The 26,516-nt window shown below is 48.4% G+C and overlaps 11 protein-coding genes across 11 annotated transcripts; 3 read left to right on the forward strand and 8 right to left on the reverse strand.

Moving 5' to 3' along the window:
- Positions 1–469: 469 nt before the first annotated feature.
- BJ212DRAFT_294198 (uncharacterized protein) lies at positions 470–1,697 on the reverse strand. The gene is made up of 2 exons (XM_041342849.1): positions 1,160–1,697; positions 470–1,110 (listed from the first exon to the last, which is right to left on the reverse strand). The coding sequence occupies exons 1-2, from the start codon at positions 1,460–1,462 to the stop codon at positions 757–759; spliced, it is 657 nt and encodes a 218-aa protein (XP_041198976.1). The 5' UTR covers positions 1,463–1,697; the 3' UTR covers positions 470–756.
- Positions 1,698–1,755: 58 nt separating this feature from the next.
- BJ212DRAFT_293934 (uncharacterized protein) lies at positions 1,756–2,924 on the reverse strand. Its single transcript, XM_041342848.1, has 3 exons — positions 2,573–2,924; positions 1,966–2,517; positions 1,756–1,911 (listed from the first exon to the last, which is right to left on the reverse strand). Exons 1-2 carry the CDS (start codon positions 2,738–2,740, stop codon positions 1,987–1,989), a joined length of 699 nt encoding a protein of 232 aa, XP_041198977.1. The 5' UTR covers positions 2,741–2,924; the 3' UTR covers positions 1,756–1,911; positions 1,966–1,986.
- A 1,261-nt stretch (positions 2,925–4,185) lies between these two features.
- On the reverse strand, positions 4,186–5,135 carry BJ212DRAFT_1258900 (mediator complex, subunit Med7; the record flags this gene model as incomplete). The annotated part of the gene is made up of 5 exons (XM_041329982.1): positions 4,186–4,333; positions 4,383–4,456; positions 4,506–4,696; positions 4,748–4,817; positions 4,869–5,135. 5 exons carry the CDS (start codon positions 5,133–5,135, stop codon positions 4,186–4,188), a joined length of 750 nt encoding a protein of 249 aa, XP_041198978.1.
- A 188-nt stretch (positions 5,136–5,323) lies between these two features.
- On the forward strand, positions 5,324–6,306 carry BJ212DRAFT_1443787 (mitochondrial ribosomal protein S25-domain-containing protein; the record flags this gene model as incomplete). Its single annotated transcript, XM_041337879.1, has 3 exons — positions 5,324–5,697; positions 5,756–6,116; positions 6,277–6,306. The coding sequence occupies 3 exons, from the start codon at positions 5,324–5,326 to the stop codon at positions 6,304–6,306; spliced, it is 765 nt and encodes a 254-aa protein (XP_041198979.1).
- A 10-nt stretch (positions 6,307–6,316) lies between these two features.
- BJ212DRAFT_1453289 (PCI-domain-containing protein) lies at positions 6,317–8,270 on the reverse strand (the record flags this gene model as incomplete). The annotated part of the gene is given in 8 exon segments (XM_041338845.1): positions 6,317–6,610; positions 6,668–6,809; positions 6,856–6,968; positions 7,025–7,159; positions 7,220–7,573; positions 7,585–7,872; positions 7,915–7,989; positions 8,049–8,270. 8 exon segments carry the CDS (start codon positions 8,205–8,207, stop codon positions 6,317–6,319), a joined length of 1,560 nt encoding a protein of 519 aa, XP_041198980.1. The 5' UTR covers positions 8,208–8,270.
- A 160-nt stretch (positions 8,271–8,430) lies between these two features.
- Positions 8,431–10,777, reverse strand: BJ212DRAFT_1259239 (uncharacterized protein; the record flags this gene model as incomplete). The annotated part of the gene is made up of 2 exons (XM_041330004.1): positions 8,431–10,494; positions 10,550–10,777. The coding sequence occupies 2 exons, from the start codon at positions 10,775–10,777 to the stop codon at positions 8,431–8,433; spliced, it is 2,292 nt and encodes a 763-aa protein (XP_041198981.1).
- Positions 10,778–11,419: 642 nt separating this feature from the next.
- BJ212DRAFT_1295102 (uncharacterized protein) lies at positions 11,420–13,190 on the reverse strand (the record flags this gene model as incomplete). Its single annotated transcript, XM_041332282.1, has 2 exons — positions 11,420–13,026; positions 13,079–13,190. The coding sequence occupies 2 exons, from the start codon at positions 13,188–13,190 to the stop codon at positions 11,420–11,422; spliced, it is 1,719 nt and encodes a 572-aa protein (XP_041198982.1).
- A 69-nt stretch (positions 13,191–13,259) lies between these two features.
- Positions 13,260–15,939, forward strand: BJ212DRAFT_1315757 (uncharacterized protein). Its single transcript, XM_041334171.1, has 5 exons — positions 13,260–13,822; positions 13,880–14,521; positions 14,575–14,604; positions 14,660–15,700; positions 15,756–15,939. The coding sequence occupies exons 1-4, from the start codon at positions 13,460–13,462 to the stop codon at positions 15,656–15,658; spliced, it is 2,034 nt and encodes a 677-aa protein (XP_041198983.1). The 5' UTR covers positions 13,260–13,459; the 3' UTR covers positions 15,659–15,700; positions 15,756–15,939.
- A 968-nt stretch (positions 15,940–16,907) lies between these two features.
- BJ212DRAFT_293880 (cytochrome P450) lies at positions 16,908–19,165 on the forward strand. Its single transcript, XM_041342847.1, has 11 exons — positions 16,908–17,125; positions 17,174–17,281; positions 17,332–17,460; positions 17,520–17,682; positions 17,735–17,818; positions 17,868–17,964; positions 18,016–18,142; positions 18,201–18,314; positions 18,372–18,546; positions 18,594–18,837; positions 18,893–19,165. Exons 1-11 carry the CDS (start codon positions 17,036–17,038, stop codon positions 19,065–19,067), a joined length of 1,506 nt encoding a protein of 501 aa, XP_041198984.1. The 5' UTR covers positions 16,908–17,035; the 3' UTR covers positions 19,068–19,165.
- A 672-nt stretch (positions 19,166–19,837) lies between these two features.
- BJ212DRAFT_1295105 (uncharacterized protein) lies at positions 19,838–20,724 on the reverse strand (the record flags this gene model as incomplete). Its single annotated transcript, XM_041332283.1, has 6 exons — positions 19,838–19,905; positions 19,970–20,164; positions 20,204–20,271; positions 20,301–20,344; positions 20,397–20,507; positions 20,644–20,724. The coding sequence occupies 6 exons, from the start codon at positions 20,722–20,724 to the stop codon at positions 19,838–19,840; spliced, it is 567 nt and encodes a 188-aa protein (XP_041198985.1).
- A 1,518-nt stretch (positions 20,725–22,242) lies between these two features.
- Positions 22,243–25,826, reverse strand: BJ212DRAFT_1258335 (RNA dependent RNA polymerase-domain-containing protein; the record flags this gene model as incomplete). The annotated part of the gene is made up of 9 exons (XM_041329930.1): positions 22,243–22,990; positions 23,093–23,333; positions 23,463–23,562; positions 23,616–23,657; positions 23,706–23,812; positions 23,862–24,771; positions 24,821–24,949; positions 25,007–25,469; positions 25,519–25,826. 9 exons carry the CDS (start codon positions 25,824–25,826, stop codon positions 22,243–22,245), a joined length of 3,048 nt encoding a protein of 1,015 aa, XP_041198986.1.
- Positions 25,827–26,516: the final 690 nt, after the last annotated feature.

Raw genomic sequence — 26,516 nt, forward strand, 5'->3', positions numbered from 1 at the left:
CCTCTTTTTTCTCGCCGACTGTCAGCTCTTCGAGTTGATTTTTTGCATGTGTCCTTCTCTGTCGTTATAGTCAATTTCATCTGCACTTGTAAACACCGAGTTTCGCAGTGCGTTGCAATTAATTGATATATGGCATTATTGACAAGCAATATTTCAGACGCAGTCGACGTCGGCGCTTCCATAGGTTATCGACAAACACGTAGTACGGGAAGGCAGACAGAACCAGGAAAGAACAAAAAGCTGAACAAACAGTGATTGTTTTCAATGCACTGCAGAAATGGTTAGTGCGGTAAACTCTGCTTCTCCGAGCCCTGCAACACTAATAACAATATCTTGTTCAGTCCTTCTGATTCTGCCATCCAGCACTAAATAGCATCCGAATACTAGTGCTGGCAGGTACCTGGCCACTGAGCCTCCACCCATGATCGCCAGCAAGAAAGCAAGTACACCTATTTCGCTTACCCCAAGTCTTTACTTGGCGGAAAGGGAAGTACGGCAGGCCATTGGTGCGAGACCAAGATCCGGAGACAAACTGCGAAATCCCGACCTCCAACGCCGCTGACTCCCGTTTCCCGTCGCACCACAGCGCCATGCTGCCAATTTCATTAGCACGTAATCTGGCTTGCTCCCACATTGCGAGACCGATGACTAGCAAGACCGTGTTTAGACAGAAGGACGTACATGGTATCAATTTCTGCTTGTGATACTAGACAACCTGGGCCATTTCTCTGTTCGCGATGAATGAGCGTCAACCCATTACGCCTCATGCGATATCCACCAAGGTTTGACGGATCTTGAGGGATGAATTTCTCGAACGCAATCCTGACGACAGATATCTGGACACCCTTGCGCATATCTTCGAATGCAGCTTCCCTCTTCTTGACTGCTGAATACTACTGCGCTTTCAGGCCACACAATTTGGTGGGCTTGCAAAGTTAATTTACTGATCTCGGCAATGAACTTGTCACTAAGAGCTGGGTGTCGATATTCGCGAACAGTTGGGAGAGCGCAGGCAACGCCCAGTGGCGAAACTTCAAACAATGTATCAATTCGAGCGGCTAGACTGACATGTAAAGAGGGAAGGGCGAATGTCAACATCGCTGACAACAACTAAAAGGAACTGAGCCAACTCGTTCCCAGCGCACAGTCAGACCCGTACCTTGCACACATTAAGTGTTACAATAGTGCACGAGTTTGTGATAACACATATAACTCCAAATGCAATAAGTGATTGTGATGAGCTTGACAGAACATCAGGAGGGGAGGAGTAATAAGCCAAAGATGAACTGTGACAACTGTCCAGAAGAACATTAGTTCTAATTCCTGGGTGAATGTAATTCGGGCTCCATTGGTGTATACGGATAATCGCGAGCAGTAACACCAATGGTACGAACGTTGGCGATCGGGGCCCAGTGATATGAAGCAAGCACGAACTTCGTAACTGCAAAAATAGGTGTTGCATACTTTGCGAGGATGAGGCATTGTAACGTGTCCCCCATCTTAGCTAGGTGATGCTAGGCCCTTATGTAGTGATTGATCGAACATCGAGTCCTCAGGCCACGTAAATACTGCAGCTGCCCTTGAGCGCTTGGGTATTTGATGAGCATAAGGACCCAAACTTAACTTAAGGGTAAAGGTAAGCGTCTACGAAGATCAGAAAGCACGATAGAGTACACTCCACCGCTTCGAATACCGACGTCCATAGCACAATCTCCTCCTAAGAATGACAAGAATATAAACCTCGACTGCTCTTGTATGAGCAGCAGTACAGCACCCCGGGATACTACGTCAATTTTGGAAATGGGAGTACGGTTCCAGGGTCTTCGGCGTCGAGAACAACCGACTACGTTGTTGTAACAAGAAGCGGCTAGCAGTTTGCACACGAGCAGCTACAACTGATGAAGTAGCGAACTACAGAACGAGTCAGTTCGAAGGTAGATGATATATCACTACATGAAGTTATACCTGGTGCAATCAGAGTGGGGGTCATGGAGCTGCTCCCTCAGCAGACTCATCATCATTCAGGTTTACGGCGAATGGGTCAACCGTTTGATCCATGAGAGGTCCACCCAATAATGCGTCGCCGCTGTCCATTTGACTGAGGTCATGAACGCTTTCAAACGTAGTTCCATCAGGCCCGAGCACTGTCATATCCAGGTCTCCAACTTCTTCAAGATTGACGTTGTCGTGTACGCCGATTTCGATATTCACATCGCCGTCGAGAGCTTTGAGTGACTCATCCAACATGTCTACAACCTCCTCCGTGACCAATATAGGTTCAGTAGCTTGGAGCGAAAGTGCAGGAGGTGTTGGCGAGGATGGTTTGGTTTGGGGTTCTGACGGAATTTCCTGATTAATTGAGTTCGTCTCTGTGTCCACCGCAGGTATGTCTGCATCGGGAGCTACAGAGGCAACCGGCTCGTCCTGGTCCATCTCTTCGTCTCCTTCCACTACCTCAGGTTCGTCGGGAAGGGGCGCTAGTGGTTCGTCCACTTCTCCTTCATCGTCACTAAATTGCTTCAAGGTTGGCTAGAATTTCGAAGTCACTCTATCAATAAGTCAGACTACTTACTTGTTTTCTGTCTGTCTTCACCCACTTGTAGATCTTCACAGAAGAGTTTGGAGCGGCATTTTCTGGAACGGTCCATACTTTCTCCCAGCAAACAACTGGCTGCATGAGTTGGCGTCTTGCGGCCTCCGTTGTTGCGATGCTGACGCCGATTCTCCGCCTAGTGGACATGAATGCAAATGAAGAAAGGACTCTTGATTGTGTTGATTGATTCTGTTTTTGAACAAACCTATGATCGCGAATGTGATGAGTTCATCAAGTTTGGTGAGTTTTCCGCCACCCGTTTGGGGGTCGCTCAGACGGGCCTTGCCGATGATCAGGCCCAGTGACTACATAAGTCAACATTGTTTAGAGGAAATCATCTCAATCGTGGATTCGTTGCCATGTTGGGTATCGGAAAACCTGTGTCATTAGGCAAGAAGCAGCATTTTCGTATACCGGTGCAACTTCACGCAGATGAACTGAAAGTAGGATTACCATCGAGATGTTATGATCGTTACCTAGCCCACGATACGCTGCTGCTCCTCATGGACTTCTTTGATCACCTTGCCATATACATCAGTGGGTAAATTTAAAATCGACATTAAAGAAGTACCTTCCATTCCACTGGGATAATACCCTCTCTAACTCAACAGCATACGAAACTAGGCGCGCACACATTTGAGCTTGGGAAACTGGTACGTGCCATCTTCCAAATTAAACAATATCGCGTGCGGATTGACAGAAAGGAGCTGATACTGCTGAGAGTAGGCAACGAGGCAATAAAGGTGTACTTGCGCCAGGCACCTTGCAAACCCCTAAACTTCACAGCGTTCCCATGTGTGTGGTACCAGTTCAGATAACCAGGTGAGATAACACCTTTTCCTTCAACTTTCCTCACCCCACAACCCAAGACGAAACCTTCGAGCTTGGGACGTGGTGCAGCATTAGCAGAGACAAGAGTTGCGGTTGAAAGAAGCTTCTGGGAAGGGTCGGTGTAATACAACGTACTGTTTGGAAGAGTCTTAGGCCTGGTCATCTTGAGAAATCTATTTCGAAGTGCTGTACCAAAAAATGATCAACCGCTTGAAGCTACTAGTACCCCTTGCGATGACACAGCTGCATATATGTATTCAACTGGGAAGTGTTCAGTATAACATAAACATACGTCAAATATAAGTTACGAATAACCAGACAGACTTCGCAAAAAGATGAGTTGCAACACAGCAAATAGAACTATCACCACCATACGCATGGACCTGGAGGGTTTGAATGAAGCGGACGAGGTCTTCCGCTGCCTTGAGTGAGTGGCATGACTTCATGGTCTAGGGGATGTAGCACAAAAGTGGGATTGCACACGACCTGTATCAAGACTTGTAATGGTGAACAAGAGACAACGTAATGGACGTCGGAATACGACCGCCGCCTGACTCATTCGCTACCCCGGCGCATGTCAGCAAGTTCACAAGTCCTATCGTGTGGTTTAGTGGGCCATACACACAACAGACTGTTGAACACAACGCCCAACACAGGCAAGTGTCACGGCCGCGCCAGAAGAGAACCTGCGAATTTTATGGAATCTCTTCTGCCCAACGCAACATGTCGTCAAGGGACACGTTGATTGTAGATGTCTGTACCTACACGAAATCAGGTTTACGTTGACGTGCACGAGGATAAGTTACCTGAGAACTGCGGAATTTCGCAGTCGACTTCTGGTCTGAACCCGCCATTTCCTGAGCCGAAGAACGTAGCTCCAACAACCGAGCCTCAATAGCATCACAATGCCTAGCTTGCCGTATTCAATAACATTAAACTAATAGAGTGGTGCACGCACGAGTGAATGTTCTTCGTCTCCTCGCGCCTCAGCTCCAGCTGTCGTTGCATCATGAGTTCAAGATTTCCTCTAGCCTATCTAAATATGAGTTAACCGCATGGGTCAGAGTGTGAGAGTAAAGACCTGAACGGGCCGTAGATCATTTGCAGCTGCCATAAGATTCTGGGCAAGTATCGTGATCCACTCAAGCTGACGTTGCCACTCTGGCTGTGCTGAGGATGAAGGTGGTGGTGGTGGTGCAAGAATTGCATCTGTCAAATTGGAGTACGTGACCAGTATTGACCTCAGGACAGCAAGAAGCGCAGGCCGTTGATCTTAGGGAATACAACTTCAGGACAGCGAATGTATCGAAGAGACTGTCTCACCTGTACTTGGGTCAGGAGGGTAGAGCTGATGTCCCCCGAGTTCAGCTAGAGACGGGACGGTCTCTTTCACCTAATTGGGAGAAAATCAAACACCATATTAAATGCCAAGCAGCATGCATACAAACCACGTATCCCCGAAGACGCTATAGTGGCCTTCTTCAAGGACCCAGTCTACTCGTGGTTTCTCGAGCTGGGCCAGCGACCATGTAGGAACATTGGTTTGATCTGAGAGTAATTCATGCTGGTCAACTACCCCGAGATCAGCATTTTCATCCCCGACTCGTTCCTTGAGTAAAGCAAGTAGCTTCAGGTTATGCGATGTATAGTTGTTGTAGTGAGATGGCGGTGAGGGGAAGGGATTGCGGAGTTCAGCTTCCTCTTCGTCCATCATTGCTCATGTGCAGTATGGAATTTACAAAGAATCAGTAACGCGAAATGTACGTGAAGATTTTGTCAAGGATTAATATTATCATCATCATGTTGCTGTTCCACATGTGATAGTTGTTTGGCAAAAGCTTGTGATCCAAACAAACTTGACTGAATCTTTGCTCTTGTCTTACTGCCGCCGTCGTCAAAATGGTGCGCCGAATTGCTTCACAGGTGCACAAGCAGGCAGCGCGACTCATGCGCGCGAATTACATCAAGAACGAGCCTGTGTGGTTTCAAGCGGTTCTCGAACATCCTCCTCTCCCTCTCCCTCCAAGAGCTCCCCCAGTTCGAGAAGACTGTCGGTTATCGTCCAGCAGAAAAATGCGGAAACCAAAGACTGAACCGTTACCTATATTCTACTTGGAGGACAAAGTTCGTCGGCAATTTTTCCGCGACCATCCATTTGAGGCATTCAGGCCTGTCAGCATTGTTGAAGGTCGCGAAGTAGAGGATGAGCATCCAGTACGAGGAACAGATTGGATACGGCTAGTTCAAAGAGGACTCAACCCTTCCCCAGAGAAGTGAGTACTTCTTCTTCCAGTCAACCGTCGAATAACATGGCAACTCCCGTTTTGTTAGCGTTGTCCACTTTGCTGTTAACCTGCATCACCACCACAAAATGGCTCTTAGCATTGCATACACACGCGCTGTTGCAGAGTTCAGATCGCTACGAGCTGGGCATGATTTTGCCAACACCTTTGCTCGAATGGAAGCTGAAGCTTATGGCACTGTCTTCCCATCTGAAATTGACCGGACGTTTGAGAAGGAAGATGCAGTCTACCAATCTGCAGACCGCAAGGTTGAACTTGACAGGGGTGCTCTTCTCGCTCGCAAGAGGTGGAAGGCTATCTTGGATGTGGACAGCGGGATGGGAGATTTTGACAGAGGACAGCAATATACCAGGAATTGGAAGCAAGGTATCCGTCCGACCTACCTTCCGGTCGATGAATTGGCGGCTGCGTTGGAAGCTGGAAAGCCTGCGCAATCCATGGAGCAAGATTGTGTCGCCGCGAGTCAAGAGTTTGCTAAGATACTAAGTTTAAACCCATAGAGATACTTACCTTGCAATCCTCAGCCATCGACTTGTTAATGTTTTAAAGCATTATATCAAGAACATAAGCTGCCAGTAATAATACACAACTATGCCTTGATGCGAGATTGAGCAGCCTGTGCCGCGTTCATCCCTATCCAAGTCTTCTCTACAAGTCCAAGTAGCTTTTGCATGTCTGAACTCCAATCATTCATCACGTCCTCTGCACTGCGCTTACTCCTGAAGTTGACGATACCTGCTGGTCGGTCTACACGTGCCCAGATGGTATGTGAAACAACTAGCCGAGCAAGGGTTTCTTCCGTTTGCTGTGGTGTAAGGTCGAGAAGAATCGTGAGACGGGAGAGGGTGATTCGAGTGTAATACTGTGCGACCACGCGTACGTTCTGAATAAAAATTGTGAATTAGTAGTACACTCGGTTAAATAAATGAATTAAATTCACATGTTCGACGACGCGGGTATGGAGGTCCTCCCATTGCTTGGAAACAGAGAACACCGGCGTTGTTCGCAAGAAAGGTCCATACAAGGATTCAATTCCAGGCCACCTCATCAATTCACGGGTCACAAATGACTTGACAAGGTTACTGTCCAAGAATCAGTATTGACGTCAACACAGGACAATGGTCTCACTAATGGAGCTCAAGCTTCTCGAGTGCGGGGTTAGCAAATAGATGGTGCAGCATGTCTGACTGTTCGTTGTCATGAGGCGCAAGCACCACGTAATAAACGATGTGTTCGAGGGCCTGAAGACCGTAACTCATCAGTCATTATAGGCCTGATGGGAATAAGAAGTACGCACAGCACGACTTTTACTCTCGTCCTCCTTTATCGACGGCGTATCCCAAACCTTCTCATAGTGCTTCGCCACTTCCAGATACGCACTTTGATGGAGAGCTTGTTGGATCATTAGATCATAATATTTGAGTTTGAGATCCTAGATCCAGTCAGTCATTGAGCGTCTCGCCCATCAGGTACCCATGATGAACGGACGAACCTCATTCTCTTTTTCCTTGAGGAACGACTCGTTGACTTTGCGGCCACCAACTTTGGCCTTGACCCATTCCGGCTCACCACTTCCAAGTGCATTCTTCCCCTGTTTCGCGGGAACTTCCGCGTCTTTCAATCGAGCGACAGCAATCAATAGCCTCATCTGCTCTAGAATAAACTCCGTCTTTTCTCTCCGCTCCATCGAAGAGTAAGTTTCCACTTGCAGGTCGCTAAGGAGATCAGAAGCTGTCTGTAGTGCTTCTTTGATTGTAGCTGCCAAAGCGCTTGGAGCCTTGGAAAGAGTTTCATGGTAATGAGAGAGAGCGAGAGTCACACGCGCACGAGGCGTCTCAAGAAAAATCTATGAGGAACGCCATAAGAATGTGTTGATAGTCCATGACGTGATGGACTAGCCTTTCCCTCTGTCACAGACCGCAGAGTTTCAACCAACTCTAACCACTTCTCAACACCTTGCTCTTGTCGAATCCCAGGCAGCCACGATATTGCCTGTTCGACGATGGCTTGAACAACGACTTTGAGTTGGCCGTGCTTCTTGCTCAGTAAGCTGATGGTGCTGTTGAGTTGTGTGTAGTCTCGGGATTCGTAACAGAGTTCAAGTGCCGCTTTAGCTAGACGCGTCGTGGAAGGCAGGTCATTAGCCTATGCGTGGAATGTTGAGTATGAAGAAGTCGTCAAAGTAACAAGACGTGCATTTCGTGTTTGCTTCTCTAGCGCAAGCAATCTCTCCAAGGCATCTGACAGCTGAACAGACTCAGACTAGATCGAGGTGCTTGGTCAGTTCGAATAGTAAGACACATATGCAACTCTGCACGCACCTTGACGAGAGCGGAAGTCTCTGGTAGGAGCTCGTCAACTTCCTTTGTGAAGTCTTTCTCCTGTTTTCTAACCTCGGCCATTGCAATTGAGTAGTGAGACTTAGAATATGGCTTGTCTTGTTTTGGTGTGCAGTGACGCGTCGCAAAAATGTTTGGCATTATTTGCTTTTCTGCACTGACTTTCCATTTCTGGACTGACCCCTGAACGGGAATGATACTCGCCTCCCCGGCCACTTCCTTAATGTCTTGTTGACCATCCACAGCATTCGTGAATTTCATGCCATTCCAGTCTGCGTTAGAATAATATGCGTGATAGTAACCCTAATAATAAGCGCCAGCACCGTGTACCAAATGAGTAAAGCGTCCCGTCGCGATAAGGAATTCATAGACAAACAGGAGGAATATCATGATCCAGGAGCTCTGACGTCGATGATGAAACCGAGTGCGCAGGAGAAGGCCTGAGTTCGTGTTTTTCTGACGACGAATCGTTCCCTTCTTTTGGTTGAGCATGGAGTATGGAGAGAGATTTGTCGAGCATATGCATAGGGATCGTGAGAGGATAAGATGTGAGAATACGGCATGCGAAGGTAAGCAGTCCAGCAAGGACTGCAGGGATGACAGAAGGGAGGGCATAGAAGGGGTCGGGATATTTGTTAACTGAGTTAGGTTCTTCAAAGGGCAGTGCCTGGATGGCGCTGATAGCTTTGGTTTCCGTGTGAACCGATGCATCGACTTCGGTGGAGACCATGTTGGGCCGAATGGAAACGGACTGATGTGAGACCGCCGGAGTAGCATCGACACTTGTATCCATGATTGACGGTGTAGCATCAACGGACATCGAGACTAACTCTGGCTTGGCCTCAGTTGACCTATCAACCAGTTTGGGCGACACTTGGACATGGCGCTGAACCAAACGAGGCTTGGCCTGCAGCGACTTGTCCGCAGTGATACGTGTCACAGTAGCGTCAACACTCTGTTCCCGGGTCTCGGGCTTCTGCGTGGCAAGATGCACAACCCTGGCCCTCTCCATCAAGCGCATGCCTTGCATGTGCGGCAGCCAGTCTGAAACCTTCTGCCAGCCTGTTGCGTTCGCCTCGACGTATCCGGGGCGGTTCTTCTCATGGAACCACTTTATTGTCTCCAAATAGGGCGCAAGGTGACTGAGAAGAATGGTCGTCTGAAGAGAATCATTGACAACGGAGTGGCCCACGTGTAGGCGGAGAAGTGACCGCGAGGATACATCAAGGGAGTTAAACGTCTCCTCGGATTCCGTGTGGGCATCTAGCACGAGTGCAAGCGTCTGTAGTCGCTTGCAGCCCTGAGTCAGAACCGCAACGCCTTCTAACGTAAGACTGGGCCCGGACGAGGCGGGGAAACGTGCCATAGGGCAGAGCCGGAGGGTCTCGATGTTGGGACATGCCTGGGCTACAGCCTGCAGATCTGAGTTATGGAAGAGGACTGATTCTGGCAGGTCGATTTCTAAACGGAGGAGAGATGGGAGCGAGGTGAAGTGCTGGAGGGGAAGGTGACGGCAAGGTGGGTCTCCGCCTCGAGACGTTGATCTCACAAGCTCATTGAAACGGGATGAGCCTGTCGCGTTGATACGCAGCGAGAGGAGCGATTTGCTGAAGCGCTCGCAGATCAGACCAGAGAGGTCCTGCCAGTCAGCCATATCCGGGGGGTCCTCAATAACGAGTTCCAGGTGCGTGAGACTGCTCGTCAAATGCTTCAAGAACACTGCGATATTTGCAACCTCTCCAGTCAACGATAGTTGACGAAGATCTGTAAACACGCCACCCGAGCGCAGGTCACCGGTCAAGCGCAAGGATGACTTGCGGATTTCCGTGAAGTCTATCTCATCCCCAGAGAAGACACCACTGTCTGACGATGCATCACTGGGAGTGGAAGCTCCCGAAGCGACGATGTCGTCGAAGAAACCTTCGACTGCGATGACAGACCGACCAGTAAGATCAAGCTCGAGAACACGCAACATAGGCAAAGATGCGGCCCATTGCCCAACGCTCGATGAGAGCGCGCCAGGTGCAACTAGAACCAACTTTTCCAACGTGTTGTGAGACCTCAAAATATCAGTGAACGTGTCGGGAAGGCTTGTGGGCGACGTGAAGGAAAAGGATGACAGCTGAGTGGTGCTGCATACCTCCGCAAGGAAAGTGGCAAGTTGTGGGATCCTCGTGCTGACCTCCAACACCAGACTTTGAAGCTCTGGGTTCAGGAAAATGGTGCAGCGTTGCAGACCAGCAGCAGTGTCCACGCGCCAGATGAGCTGCTGCAAGTGAGGAAGGATGTATTGCACGGGTCGGTTCTCTGCAATGATTGCAAAGATAGATGGAGAGACGCTGGGAGAGGACTCGATGTACGCAATGCGGCGTACACGTTCACCATAAGCGAGCACTCGGCTCCAGTCCTCGGCATTGGGTGCCTTGGCCTGCGAGAGGTATCTAGTTGAGTAATCGAGAGGCCTTATGTCAGGGAAAACCCACCAAACCAAGTCCAGGGCGGCGGGCTCTCTTCATCAGGGTGTTGGGAAACAAAGAAATAATTGGAAGCAAGGAGTCCAATTCCCTCCATAGTACATTCAGAGCGGGCTCGCACATAGCTCTACAGGTCCGCGCAAGGCGTGACATGGAGCGGCGGCCATTAGGAGAGTCGATGATAGTCTCAAACAGCTTTTTGGCTGCATCAGGATCCCGGAGGATAGTAGGGAACATTGTCTGCTGATGGACAGAGTAAGGGCGGTAGGAAGTTCGATTGCTTTGTTTGCTTTGACTATCAGAATCGCGGGAGCGGCGAAGGCGAAGAGATACAGAAGCTAAAGCGTCGGAAAACAAGGAGGTGGAAGACATGGATACTTGGGTTAAGCACCTGGTTTTAAACCACTTACTGCGCTCACATGCCGTAACGCCCGGACTATGTGAGGAGTCACCAGCAGGATGAGGGCTGGTTCAAATAACAAATTGAATGTGCGCAATGACTTCAGGAGCCGAGCCGTGCTCCCCTTTCGAACACGGAGGTGAAACACGCGTCAAGGGTTTGCCCTTACGCAATAGAAGCGAATGATTGGTGTCTAGACTGGGGAATGTCAAGTCCCACCTTTCCGCTATCATGGAGTGATTATACGTTAGTACATTGCTGCCTCACTCTATGCAGTGCATGGCTTGGGGCGGCGGGCACCACATGCGCTGGGTCAGACGCTGGCATCAGACACGTGTTTAGCGTGTGTTCCTCATTCTGTACTTGATCCTGCAAGTGATAGCAAGTATAATTGCACGAAGCGTCTCGATATGAAGCACTGAAAACGTCCTGTGAAAGCACCGAAATCATAAAACACGACCACATACGGCTAGTAAATCCTACAGCTCTCCGACTTCCCATGGTATAGGCTCGCCTTCCCAATCATCTTCTCCCTCGGTACTACCCCGAGTGTCATCTTCCGCTTCACCGATATCCCATATATCCCCACCTCTCGACGCGTCATAATGACCAACACGATCGCCGTAAAGTAAACCGCGGAAGACACGCTCCTCCTTGCTGTTGTGGGTTCTTGATGGTGAAATGGCCAACATGAGGCGAAGCTCATCAGGTAAATCAACACGAAACGTTCCGTTTTCGTCACAACTCGTGTCGCCAGCCGCGGCAGATTGATCGCGGTCACGGGCACCGCTATGTAATATTGGATCCCAGTCAAGCTTATCAGCATTTTCCGACACTTGCTGTGCTGTCTGGGTCCGATTGATGACTTTAACAGCAACCTCGTCTAAATCGTCATCATCTTCCTCCTCATCCTCCTCATCCACAACCTTGGCCTTTTTTCGGCTTGTTCCAGCCATTCCCTTGCCATTTGCTGGAACGCGTCGATTTGAAGAGGCCTCTTCAGAGGTGGGAGACGGCGGAAGTAAGGGGAACTGTGGAAAAGAAGCTGATGACAGTCCATCATTCACTGACACGGCCTCCAATACACGCTTGAGCGATGACTTAGGTTCCTGGGACTTGCCGTGCGCTCGTTTCTCCACAGCAATTGTACGCGATGACCCAGATCTTGACTGGTTTACCCGGCCTTCAGCGTTGGGAAACTCGTCCTTCTTGATGATTTTTGATATCAAAGTAGGTTTTGCATCTGTCCTCGATTTCTGTTTATCTTGGCAGTTGTTCGAGCGTCTAGAATCTTTATGGGCATTGGCCGGAAATGCTTCGAGACTCGTGGCATCGTTTGAATCGACCCCATGTGAGATTACAGCATCGTTTGAACCTCGTGATTGTGACTTGGAAACGTTTGCAGGCCTCTTAGGTACACTTGCAGTCGGTAGTGTGTCTTCGAAGAGGAGCCTGAATGACTTGCCGCCTGCCGGTAGTTTTATGGGAGAATCGTCCACAAAAGATATATTGACATCCGTGCCACCCATAATCTCATCACTTTCATCATCGCTTGACAAAGAGTGTGATAATCGGAAGGGTAAAGCCGAGTGAGAACCGATACGTTGACGTTTCTGCTTATTGGGCGAGGGAGAGACAGGCTCACCGCGAAGTCTCTTTCGTGCACGCGAGACTGCCGTGTTCGGCGCGGGAGGTAATTGGGAGCTGAGAGATATACCAATTGGTACATATGGCTGTCCTTCTGGGAAATTATCTGGGGATTCGCTCCGTGAGGAACAGTTTGGTATATTCTTGGACGGAGTTGCGAAAGAATTTGGTAAATGCGCCTTTCGAGTTGAAAATGAGGATGCAGGGGGGGAATCCCTCTGCTTGCCTTTATTTTTGACTGGTGAGAACGGATTAAAGCCTGGAAGAGGAGCGACGACTTCGATTTCGCGCGGCTTGGAAATAATATGGGAGCGACTTGGGTGAGCAGTAGATTTTGGTGGGGTGGTAGGCGTCTGAGAGGAAGAAGGACGCGTCTGAGAGAGACAGGCAGCTGCTGCTACTGCCTTTGATAGTTTCTTGTATAACTTGTACTTGTCAGCTGCAAGGATATTGAGTACAAGACGCGACATAAGAGTACCGATCAGACGCACCTATAGCAGGTTGATCTTTAATATCCTGAACAGACGGATCTCTGGAGAACTTTGACTTGAAGTCGCGTTCCCAAGCTTTAATTTCTGTTCGAAGAGATACAACGTCTGCCATTTAGTTGAGTTCAAGCAGAAACCGGTGTTGAACGTAAACCGTGTCAATGGTTTACCACAACTTGAACGCCAAGCCAAACAGAGAAGTGCAGTCTAATTTTATTGATCATGATGGGCTCACCTCATGTGCTTGCACATGTGGGCACAAGCCCTGCATGTCCCTTTCTAAGTCTTTCTTCTCTTGATAACATTTGTTAACTGACAACGATTCTTTGTCTGGTTATAGCTCCTCTTTAAGGCTGCTCTACAAGGCTCTGTATCTGTCTATCTATGGCTTTAAACTGGGGTGCAGGTCGTCATAAACACCAAGCCAACCATCATTTTCAGCATGCGCCAAGCACAGTCCACGATGAGCGCGTTCTAGGTTTCTTTCAGTCTCCTACTTCTGCTGCTTATCAGCACCATAATCCTAATCCATACGCCATTGTATCTCCAGCATCTCTCACTCCTGACTTCGATCAATCTCCGTCTTCATATTATCGCCGTGATAGCCCTCCCAGTTTTTCAAGACCATTGTCAACGACCATCTTAAATGACCCTGCATTCTCCCCAGATCCTCGCGTTCATCCACATTTTCCACTCGTTAGCCCTACATTCTACAAGGAACTCCCGTCTAAATCTCCTTTTATGGTTGTTAGCAATTCCTCTCAGACCTTTCAGACCACTCCCAGTGACATCTCACCTCATCAGGAAGTGCTCTGTCCAATAGAGGACCCAGACTTTGTTTCACACTCACCCGGCTCGGAAGAAGCTCACCCGTCCCCGACTGCCTCGACTTCTGTATCTTTAGATTCTGACTCTCACACCGCTCTCGCTGCTTTCACGTCGCCTACTGTATCATCCGTTACATCTCATTCCCACTCGCCGATTCATCCCGAGACACCTCGTGTTGTTTCACCTTTGCAACTTTCGTTTCCGTTCCCAGCATCTTCGGTCTCGTCTCCGCCGAGTCATGACCCAGGATCTTCGTCAGCCATGTATCCCCCTACTTCTAATCGTCCTACCCCAACACGTACTGTCACGGCTCCAGAGCAGCGAGAAAAAGTGGTGAAACCTGCCACAACGCGCTCTGACTCGGCTCCAGTTCATGCAGATGGTAGTAACAGGCCTACAGGAAAGCACCGTATGAAGAATTTTATCCGACGCCTCACAAGCTCCCGTGCCCTCGATCGAATCGACGAAATGGATGAGACGGATCCTTTGGGAGCAAGATGGCAACATGATGGCCCTTACGAAGCTATTGGTAGCAATCTTGCGCAACTTGGGCCCGCTCACATGTATAATGACATTGACATCCTGCGAGGCGATTTCCACACTAAATCTAAGCGCGAGGTGGGTTGGACATGCAAACTTTTCCGACTCGTATTTACATTCTCTTTGCAAAGAACGCCCCTCGTCAGGTGCGGACCCAGAAAGTATGTTTGGTAGTTGAGAACGATGAAGCTTTTATCTTTACATGTTTTGCTGCAGCTCCCTAGATTGCCCCCAATTGGTCCAGGAGTCAGTCGGCCGTCTGCAAAGTTTGTTCCCGGGCAAATTATTCCATCTGGTATTATCTCTCCGCCTCTGCATACCATTCAGGCCAACACTGTAATTACGAACCCAGATCTTCGTAATCTAGGTTCGGGCCAGTTAAAACCCAGTCACCCCAGAGGCCACTCTCCTCTTTACCACCATCCGCCCGAGGCGCTGACTTCTCGTTCATCGTCACGTGCACCCGCCAGCAAGTCTGCTTCTCGGATCCATCGCTTTGGTGACGATATACCTCGCATACCACAACGGCCAGCTCATGATGAGCTCACGCCTTATCCCCTCCATCAAATACATTCTGTGCCCGATTTACCGCCGGGTCATAATGAACGATATCTCGAAACTCGGTCACAAGCTCGCGGAGATGCAAATCAGGCAACGCTTTTTTCATCACCGCCCGTCGTTGAACCACCTGATGGTCAAGCGATCGACTTGGCGAACCCCCTTCCTCAACATCGTAGAACTTACTCATTAGACAGTTCGCCATCGCGCACCGCCACATCTACACAATCAATATCTCGCGCTCAAAATAGCTTACAGCCACCGCGCAATCATCACCTTCCAAAACGCCTCGTCATGCCTACCCTTCTTCAGCCCCCGCAACCACTACCCCAGCGACAACAATATCAACAACCCCTGGATATATATCCCCGAGCCAATCCCCATGATCCTCACCCCGATCTCGACCCTGATCCCTTCCCACCAACCAAAGGCTACACTCACGAACCGGCAGCAATGTATCACCAAGGCCGAAAACTACTACGGAAGAAAACGGCCGTCTTCCCTGGAAATATACCTTTGCCAACGCATGCGCCTGGAGCTCATGCTGACTCAAATCCTCCATTGACAAAACATTTGTCCTTGTCAGCAACCAATACTGGGAAGGTCAAGGAAGTAGTTCATCGGCGAAGATTGAGTAAACGGAAACATGATATCTGATTCATGTCATAACCCTTCTTCTGGACTTTGTCACGGAGATGTGTTGGTGTTCTTGTTTGAGCTGTCTTCTATCTCATTGATTTGATTTACCTCATAGAGGACGATCCATGCATTTATCGAGGTGTCCTGGCTATGGACCTTGGTACACCAATCGCATTGGCTCATAACCCACGCAATACTTCTAGATGTTCTTGATTCTTCTGTATGTGTTTTTAGCACGACTGTGGAATTGATGCACTTTTCTTCCAGTATATTGTGTCTTTGCGCTGGTTTTTTGATAGATTGGTTTTGCCACGTAAGACTGAGGGAAATCCCGATGCTGAAAGCTGCTAAACTTGGTTTCTCGGCGATGTACGTTCAGGCTGCTAAGTTTGCCATATGCAGACGGATGTCGTCCCGACTACCAGACGCATTCCAGTAAAGGAATTTGGTGGTGTCTATGGCCCCTGATTGGTTGGAGATGCAAGTGCAAAGTCTTGACCATCTTCTGTTCGCTACATAGTCAGTTGACTAACATGCACTAGTACTGTAATACCTGTTCACCCTGGGACACCGTGGTGCCCAGATAGGTTACCGCAAGCCACTGATCGCGATTGCACATGTCATTTTAACACACTGTAATCCCCTTCATCTTATTTTCACCTTCATTCTGTTTCATGGACATGTTGCGCTTGGTTCCATGATTAGTCAGTTACCCCTTCCGCGGTTGCACATTGAGCCCACTAACTTCCGCTCTAATTACGACAGCAATAACCAATGATGGCGGCCTTGAGGTGATTCAACGTTGCATCTTTAGCCAAAACAATGGCAATGCAGCTGATCGACCTGCATACTCGATTGGATATGCGGCAAAGTTCCGTTCAATTCCGTTCATTTCTGGCGGGGGTGAGGCGCCCTACATAGAAACTTTAGCAGTCTGAGCGGAGATGTGTTGGCTCCATGGCCTTTTGCCACATCAGAAGCTCAGGATAAGTTCGCAATTGAAGTTGGAAGGGCTGTCCCTGGCTGTTCTCGTTACTAAAAATTGTAAATTTATTTCTGATGCGGGCCATGGATCATGGCTTCGTTGACATGACGAAATTCCTATCGATGAGGTTGGCTCGTCTCTGGGTCTTCTCATAGCTTTTAATGCGCATCGAGAATAAGGATCACTAGCCTTTCTCCTTGAGAACGGAAAATCATATGTTCAGCACTCCGCGCCACTGCTCGGGTTTCGTATGTATCTAATCTAGCCTGCCCTACTCGGTAAGAGGCTTGTGCTTAACTCTATTTTCCACTATACTAATTGATGTGCCCGTTGAACATAAATACCCTTCCCCCGCATGGGAGTGGTGTCGGAAATGCCCTCTACCCCTTTTTGCCCCCGACGCTCATCCCATGGACAGTACTGGTCTCTTTGTTTATGGCTTGGCTGTTGCAGTAGCCCTTCTTCTCGTCTTCATTTACGACCATTGCAGGTCTTCTGAGGCAAGCACTTTCATGCAGTCGCGGTGAGCTGACTAACGTCGAGTCTAGCTTGATACTATCCCTGCGATTGGTCCATCAGGGGCAGTCTCTTCATGGCTCGGCGCGGTCCGGTTCATAAAGGATGCTCCAGCCATGGTGCAAGAAGGCTATCAGAAGGTTGGTGACAATGTCATGCTTAGGCAATTATGTCTTGAACGTCGATGAAGCACAAAGGCGGAATGTTCAGAGTGCCATTGATTGACAGATGGGTAGTGGTCCTGACTGGGCCACGACTAATAGAGGAGTTGAGAAAGGTGCCGGAGGACGAGCTTTCGTTTGATCATGCTATGCGAGATGTGCGTTGGAAGTTTTTTTTTGGTTCCGTAACATTGAGATTTGATCCACTATTTCACAGCTTCTTCAAGTCAAATATACATTTGGCGTCGATGCGCAAGAATATCCATATCACATACAAGTCACTCGCAACCATCTCTCTCGAAACCTTCAGGCGCTCTTTCCTGACGTTTACGACGAGATCAACCACGCATTCAGCACGATCACACCATTAGACCAAGATGGCAAGTTTTTCCACCTTCTCCGTGAGGTTATTCTTACGTTCTTTTTGTGCAGGTTGGACCCAGGTTCGCATATACCCGGAAATCATGAAGGCTATGTGTCGCGTAAGCAATCGCATCTTTGTTGGGCTTCCGCTATGTGAGTGGTTCGCTTAGATCAAGGGTGCATCCGCTCAACCCGCTTACAGGCCGATCCCCTGAATTTGAAGCCCTGCAACAGCAATTCGCTTTACAAGTGGTATTGCGTGCAACACTCGTGAATTGTTTCCCAAAATTTGCACATCCGTAAGCAGTGTCGCTGAATTGATGGTGCGAAGACCCAACTTTGACCCTTAGGATCATTGGTCGATTATTGACGAACACGCCTAGTAGCATTAGGAGATGCATGGCACTTCTTGAACCTATCGTGCAGGAACGACTGCAGGCTCTAGATCAATTCAGGGACGAATGGAATACTCAACCGGTGTGTTATTTTCCTATGTCGGACATGGTTCGCCACTTGATTATGTTTCCTTGTAAAGAATGACATGATTAGCTGGCTCATTGACGTATCCGACAATGAGCACAGGAATCTTCGGAGTATATGCTTGCGGATTTTGGTCCTCAATTTCGCTGCATTACATACATCAGCTCAGGTATGCCGTTATACTATAGAGCAAACCGATCACTGACTCCTTACTGGTCTCACAAAGAGCCTCACCCACGCTCTATTAAACCTTGCTACATACCCTCAATATTGCACACCCCTTCGAGAGGAAGCTTCAGCTGTTATTAATAAAGATGGATGGACAAAGACTGCGATGACGAAACTCGTCAAGATGGACAGCTTTCTCAAGGAATCCCAGCGATTCAATAGCACCACTCTCTGTAGGTTGTTACTCATTTTTTGGTGATACTAAGCTGACTTCTGGTAGTCCCTATGATGCGCAAAGCAATGCGGCAATTCGTATTCTCGGATGGTACTGTAATACCCAGCGGAACTCACGTTGTTGTCGCTTCATTACCCATGCATCTCGACGAGGAATATTTTAAAAGCGCATCTGAGTTCCAACCTTTCCGGTTTTCACAGCGGCGCGAGGACGATGGAGAAGACCCACAAATCCTGCTAGCTTCCACAAGTGCAAGTTATATCCCTTTTGGGTATGGGCATCATGCTTGGTGCGCTAAAATTGCCCGATCTATGGTTTTGAGTTCTCACTCGCCGATTCGTCAGCCCCGGTCGCTTCTTTGCTTCTAGTGTGATGAAGGCGATGATGGCTTATCTTGTGCTAAACTATGATATTAAATTGGAGAAAGAAGGCGAGCGTCCTCCAGATGAATGGTTTATGATGAATTGCTCTCCAAACCGGAAGGCAGAGGTCATGTTTAGACGGCGACGGTCCACATGATACTTGAATGTAACGATTTCACATGCATATTAGACACCCAGATAATAGATAATGGCCGCATTGTTCACTACTTCATTGTTTCCAGCAATAGCACATCGAATAAATTGCATGAAGAACTTCATTCTTGGACCTGGCTGAATACTAAGTCGACTCTAGCTCTAACAAGGATTGATGTGAATAAAGTGTGATCTTGTTATCAACAGTCTTTAAGCTTCAAGTGCGTTGTCACAACACTGTTTATATTCCATAGCCCTCGAGAAAATCTTCGTTCTCAAGGGTCCTATGGCTCAATCGGTCCAAGCTGTGCCAGGAGCCATCGAGACAGAAACCATGTCTGGTGCACATTGTCTTGCGCGAACATGCGTGACCTACGGAAGAGTTGCACTTAATACATCATGCGAACTTCAAGGTTCAGGGCCATAACTCATTTGGATCACTGATGTGTATGAAACCAACTTAGATTATCATACTTCTTGTCCTAGGAAGTTCCACAAGTCTGGAGCAAGGGGAATTTGACAACCTTGGCGCTGACAGGTCATTTACCGTCCAAAATATGAATCGAAGTCTCTTGGATCAGAACAAATCAGTATTACGGCGCACATTAATCATCTTCTGAAGACACTTGAGATAGAAGCTAAATTTATCAGGATGAAGTTGATCCAAATAATTCGGGACGTAGAGTATGACAAGCAGAACTGTGCGATTGGCAGGCAACATCAATAAGTCAAACGGAACATGAACTGGAAACTATACTGGTTCGTATCAGGACCCTAATGTGACCAGCTCCAATATCCGGCATCGTCAGCTTCGTCTTCTATCTCATGCGCAGGGCAACTGTCTTATACGATTCAGCAGCCACCTAGCATCTAATAAGCAACGTGCGACTTGGGAAGCAATCACACCTACGATTGGACGCCGGTAGTATGCCTTGTTCGGAGGCTCCCTCTTTTGCTCCCAACTGCTCATAAATCGTCGGCGAGGGACAACGTCCGCTGTGATCCGAGGAAGGTGGGCCTGGACCATGATACCTTCTTTGCTAGCATATTTGTCCCGCACTTTTGTCACTCGGTAGCTTGGGCGTCCTGTTTCGAGGAACACTGTGTTGTACATTGCTTTGAGTCAGAGCAATCATCAACTGCGTGTCCTTGGCATCGTGAGCTGCGTGGCGAGCGAAATTGGTATGATGCTTGTTTCCCTGAGTGAGCTAGGTACGAAGCGTCAGACAGAGACGACATTGGAGGGAGCACAAATGATTCCTTGGGAGTAGTATATGGATCCTGCACGACACGTCAAAATTGACATTGGAGGGGTCAATTGTTAGGAGCTTACTTTAACGAGATCAATTGCCTGAAGCGCAAATTTGAGCAAACGTTCACGCCTGTGCACGTTGGTCTCCGAAGCCCTAGCGACACCTCCACCAAACTTGGAACCGACACGATTCTGCAAACAAGGCGAAACTGTAAGTATTCCCAGGGTGCATGAGAAGCTACGACTCGTTTGATAATCTAGCAAAATGCATCAGAAATGTTAACATCATCTTGCTTGCGAAGTCATAGACAAAGGCAGAGCTACTTACCCCATGGTTTGGTGGTTTCGGAAGAGTTGACGTAATCAGTTGTTTCTTAGTTTTTGCCAACAAGTCGTCCAGTGCTTCCATTGCAATTCCCGTGGGCCGTCACCCAGATGTGCAAACATGCACACTTGTCAGAGCCTACCGTAGGACGTTTTCTAATTTTGGTCAATCAGTGGGGAATGATGCGAAAGCCCAAGGCGGTGGGTTCTAGAGCTCCTTAAAATGATTCTGTTGAATTTTTGTGAGCGACACATCTTAATCCGATTGCTTATTCACTTCATCATGAACTTCACATAGATGATATTTTCAGCGGCCGTTTGAAGTTGCATTCCTCGACACAATCGCCTGAGTTCCTTTGGTTTCCTATACTTGCAATAGGTGATTTTGGTAGTCCAGTTCAAAGCCCGAACATGTTGCAGATGCGAAGATGTCCAGTGATGTACTAACCTGAGATATAGCATCTTCGGTCAGTCCCGGACCTCATAATGTGCGATGAAGTTCCTCATTGTTTCCGATTTCCAGATCAAGGAAGTCAGCCATGCCACCAAATAGTCCCTATACGTACGCCACAGATACTGCCAGCAGGTTCTCAGGTGTCGATTTTCACATGCCCGCAAAACTTGCTAACGCATCCAATACAATTATACAGGGCAGATAGTGAGGCCCGGATATTGTACGAAATTCCGAAAAACTTACTCCCGAGGTTTTCCGTTTCGCATTTGGATCATACTGTCAACTTGGAAGAGAAGCTTTCCGCTCATGGTGTCATGGATAATCCGCTTACTCGGCGCGTTCCATTGGCACGATTCTGGATGTCGTTAAGGTGAAGCGCGGGCCGGAGCGAGGGCTTGATGAAGCACAACCCTTCATGGCTTCATTCATGTAAAATTTTACATTACTCGTCTGTCCTAGACGAGCTACAATAGCTAGTACCTTCTTTTGTCGGACAGCCATGTTCCAACACTTTCTTCCTCGGGTCCATGGAGATTGAACGCCATTCCGTCGGACGCAATGGTTCTTTCAGGCAGGCGGTAAACAGACCGGTCAGAGGGGCCCCTAGTAGAAGGCGCTGAAATACCAATGTCTGATTTCATCCATATCGATATCTTGTAACGTGGCCAAACCACTACGCAGATATACCACTTACTGGTATCCACCATGAGACCTGATGCAGCATAAATGCCGAGTACACGATCGTATTTCAGATGCTTGATGCATGCGAAAAAACCTACAGGTTCTTGCCGTCGACGTTAAAGCTATGAGAAATACGTTGCTCTACCAATCCTAACCTCCACATGGACGAGGTCGATCAGGATAATTACAAATACAGTAGGGTGCCAGGTTGTTGACAATGGCTTGGTTGTCCAATCTCACAACGTTCGCGAAGCAAGGTTTGCCCGATTACATTCTTGGCTTTGCTATTTGATTGACAACCAAGGTGCACCAGCTGTCAGTCGGACAGTCACAGTTGAGTCCATTGGTGTCACATACCATAAGGATAGGTTTAGATCGCACGCAGGTAACAAGTATTGAAGTACTTCTATATGCAAATAAGATACCGATGTACTGGATGACTGTCATGTCATGGAAAAAATGAAAGCCTCAATCATCTACGCCATCCTGTGCCTGCGAAAGGGCTCGTAGGATATTGTTAGGTATGTTCATAACCTGTGCAAACTTATCCTCGAAAAGGACCCCGCCTTGTACTCGCGCTTTGATGGCGCAAAGCTCTGTGAAGGCAACAGAGAACCCGAATGACTGGCTGAGAGTGTAAGCATACGATGCCATAATAGTCTTGAGCTCCTCCTCTGAAAAAAAGAGTACGTCTTGGAACGACGGCCGCCGGGCGAAATATTGCGCAGCTTTTTGGATCTGTTGTTCCTTGGGATCAGAAGAGCGCCCAGAGCTTGAGGCACTTTTCGGCATTGCAATGGCGCGTAGCCAGTCTTGGTATGCTTTGTCGACATGCTTTTTTGCAACAGTGAGGTTGGCCTGCAATCCTTGGAAACCGACATGCACCGCTTGTGTTGCCCTGTAAGATGCAGATGTGTAAGGAGAGGTGAGATGGGCATCACGGCTCAAAGCACGGGGCGAGGAACTGCGGAGGCTTGAGTACTTCTTGACAAACTCGTTACGGAGGCGATTGCCCTCGTCCACGAGGTCATCGAGGATAAAAGATGATGATTTCACTCGCTTCAATAACGGCGAGTCTTCTCTGGGATAGTCGCTCTTTTCTAGAGCTGCCACTTGGTAATATGGTTTGCGGCTCCCGCGAGAATTGCGGTCTGCTTCGAAAACATGGTGTTTGACTCTTAGCCCAGTCTTGCTTGCATCTAGGCACGTTGTAAACCTTCACCGCATATTACAAAGCGGGTATCGTAGCGACACAACTTGAAGTACTTACATATATGCAAGTCGAACGGCTTTTGTACTGTCATAGCCATATTGGTACACAGCCGCATCATGAAAGCCAGAATACATTCCGCGCTTCGTCTCCGCGAGCCCGAGCAGCAAAACCTTCTGAAAAGCTGTTTGAGCCTCTTTGTCTGAGAGCTTGGATACTCGTCGGTCAAAATCAAGAAGGTGTTCGACCTCTTGTTCGAAGTCGTTCCTCAAATCCACGGGTGTCTCACACAGCGGAGCGGTGTTAAAGTTTTCAACGAGGTTTTTAGACCAGATCAGCACGACGGTATCTTCGAAAAACCATCACTAAACGAGGAAAAAATAAGTATGAACCAAAAGAAGCTCACCCCCGTCATAATCTACAAAGTGGAGTTGTAAGCAAATGCCTCGGGAATAAGCATGATGGGGAAAATACCAACCTCCACCACCCAAGTAGCTCGCCAGTGACCGTTCGCCTTTCACCGAAAATACAATGACATCAAAGTAACTTGCCAACCTTGGGTGACTGACGGCAGTGACCTAACCCATATGTGATGACTCGGAGGCAGTTCTACATAAAACAGTTTTCCTACCTTCTGGACGTCTGAGGGCAATCTCGTGGGATTCCTCCACACCTAATCACAAGTCTCAGGACAAACTTTGCTCAAAACTAAAGTGCTCACTAAAACAGGTCCTGTTATGATATCCATATGGGTTCCACTTTGAGGGTCGGTGATGAGTTGCGACGACCGACAATGGATCTGGCCCTCTTCAAGAACACCGTACGGATCTGTGGTCCAATCAGATGGGTAACAGTGATTGATAAGGACGTTACTTACCTGGTATGATGTAGGCCTCAAGGGACTCCTTGATTGGAATATGACATTTTTTTACATAATCGTCCAGAACGAGCGTCACCACGCTTTGGAGTTTGCAAAAGAGCGGGTCGAGCTTTAAGGGGTGAAATCCTGCCTGGAGAAGCTCGAGGACAGATTCGTGTAGAGAGGTCGGTTGGCCGCTATGGGGATTGCGACTTCGGGGATCCGAGGCAGCCGGTGGCTGGTCCAATGCGACATCATCATCATCATCATCATCATCATCATCATCATCATCATCATCATCATCATCATCATCATCATCATCATCATCATCATCATCATCATCATCATCATCATCATCATCACCATCAATCTCGTCACTCAGCTCCTCGTTGGGTCGGAGTTGGCCAAGGCCGAATGCACGGGCCTGGCCAGCAATCCGCCGCCGCAGTCTGCAAGTCACAACACGACCAGCACGCTCAACAGCTCGCCAAACTATGAGCATTGAATTGGGGCCGTTCCATTCAGTGAGCTGACACACTTCATTGTGCAGCCCATCAGCCATTAGTTCCTTCAAAATACTGGTGGGGACGTCATTGTGCGCTAGATTTACCAGGGTGTCTCTGGATAAGCGGCTCGGTCCAGTCACACGAGACGGCGCAACAAGATCGAAAATTCTATGGGCGGCGTCAACATTGTGCAGAGGTCCGCAATTGATTTTGTTCTGCGAGTTGCGTATCCAAATCTTTGGTGGTCCATCGACGACTTGATATTCAGGATCTGGGTGCAGCACCCACATTCCCTTGGCACCAGCAATACGTCCCTGCACGGCCGTCGGTCGACTCGGATATTGGATTACTCGCATGATGGCAGTCAATGCTGCACCGCTGATGAACCCACACCCATCGGTCATGATTTTTTCAGCTGGGTGCTCTCCCTCGCCCCAGTCCCCAGCATCTGCAAGATCTAAGTCAATGCACCATAGTTTGCAAGCTAGAGGAAATGCTACATTGATCGTCAATGAAGAATATATTCTCAGGAGCAAATTTGATTGTTGGTACCGAAGTTGATAGGCCGAGCGCCCATCGGGTAGACCATTTGCTGATGGGCTAGTTGGGGTGCGCGTCAGAGCTGCATCACGGGGACTCTGACGAAAAGGTATTTACCTGTTTTGAATTCAACCTCAATGGATTGTGCCACTGTACAAATTCATGAAGTGTTAGTCGATGACCGTCGCCATCACCAGGGTTAGTCTGCCGATCTATATTTTCGTTGGTTTCAAAGAGGTAGACACTGCCTTCCTTCGCATGAAATGGTACGAAGACGCGGCCACATAACACAAATTTGCTGGACTCCAGAAACTTGGGAACTTCTGTGTCATATTTCAGGCTAGCCGGAACACGGACTTGGAGGATGCGTCGAGACCCCAAAAACCGAGCAAATCGATGCGACCGCCGAATCTCGGGTTTCTCGAGCTCGAGTTTAAACGAACTTCCAGCTCTCACGATACGGGCAACTTGCTGGATCTTGCCTCCGTACCAATTCTCTTTTCCCTCCCAGTCGCCCATAGTTCCCAGGCCGCGGCCTTTACTTTCAATAATCGCAAGCTGCTCTCGATCGTATTCAAACCTTTCAGTCATATTTAGCTTGGAATTTGTGGGATGAATGAACTTTATACCAAATTTCTGATGGTGCTCTCATTGCAGATGACGGCCCCATCTCGTTTTTGATGACGGCAGCCACTTTCCATGCAGCTTGCACATTTGAACCCTTGAGTTGACACAAACGATGTTCCGTCATATCTTCGAACGTCCACATGCCACGAGTGACGCCTCGTGCTAGTTCATAAATCGTTCCCCACGCGAGTTGCTGTTGATCGAGGACCATTTGGGCTCTCTTACAATGGGCGATGTGTACAATATTCAACTGAACTCCAAACTCGGGAGGACGATGTTTTGTCCTTGTCTCTACTTGTGGCAGATTCATCTGCAGGGCTGTAGTAAGCATGTGTTAGATGGAAGGACTGTGAAAACTTACAGCTGGCGCGGCGGGCGCAGTCTTCACGGATGGTAGAGGAAGAGACGATCTCCCAGGCTCTGGTGGACGCTTCTGGCCCATGGATCCAACGGACGACATCAATTCGAGTCCGGTTGTGTGATTGCACGAAGAACAAAGAACAGTGCTGTGTTGACGATGGCAAATCACTGTCCGTCTCTATCACTGATTGTATGGATGCGGAACCAGCGTCTTTTTGAACCCGTTCTAATGGCGAGGCAGAAGTTAACCCCTACCGACTCGATGCAGGCAAGTTTAGAAGCGCATTAAAGGCATTATAAATGCACTGGTTCACCAGATCACAGCTGCAGCGCTGATCAGCGGGCTTCGCGTTCCACTTCAATTGCATAGTGAATATTTTTGTAGGCTCAGGGCCAGGCCTTTCTACAACTGGTTTCAACAGTGGTGTTCCTTCCGCGTCGAATGACAATATTAAGTAGTTGGGTACTTAATCTGATCAAGTTGGTTACAGTACTAGGTTGATTTGGGACTGAAGACTAGGGGTGAATGGAGTGGTCAGACCATGAAGCTTCTAAAAGGAACATCAAATTGACGAACCAGCCCGTACTACCAACGTCGAGTCATGACCAAATACAGTAATCGATAATCAGTGCACTGAGG

The sequence above is a fragment of the Suillus subaureus genome, assembly GCF_016647635.1.
Source record: "Suillus subaureus strain MN1 chromosome Unknown BJ212scaffold_2, whole genome shotgun sequence".
Taxonomy (NCBI): Eukaryota; Fungi; Basidiomycota; class Agaricomycetes; order Boletales; family Suillaceae; genus Suillus; species Suillus subaureus.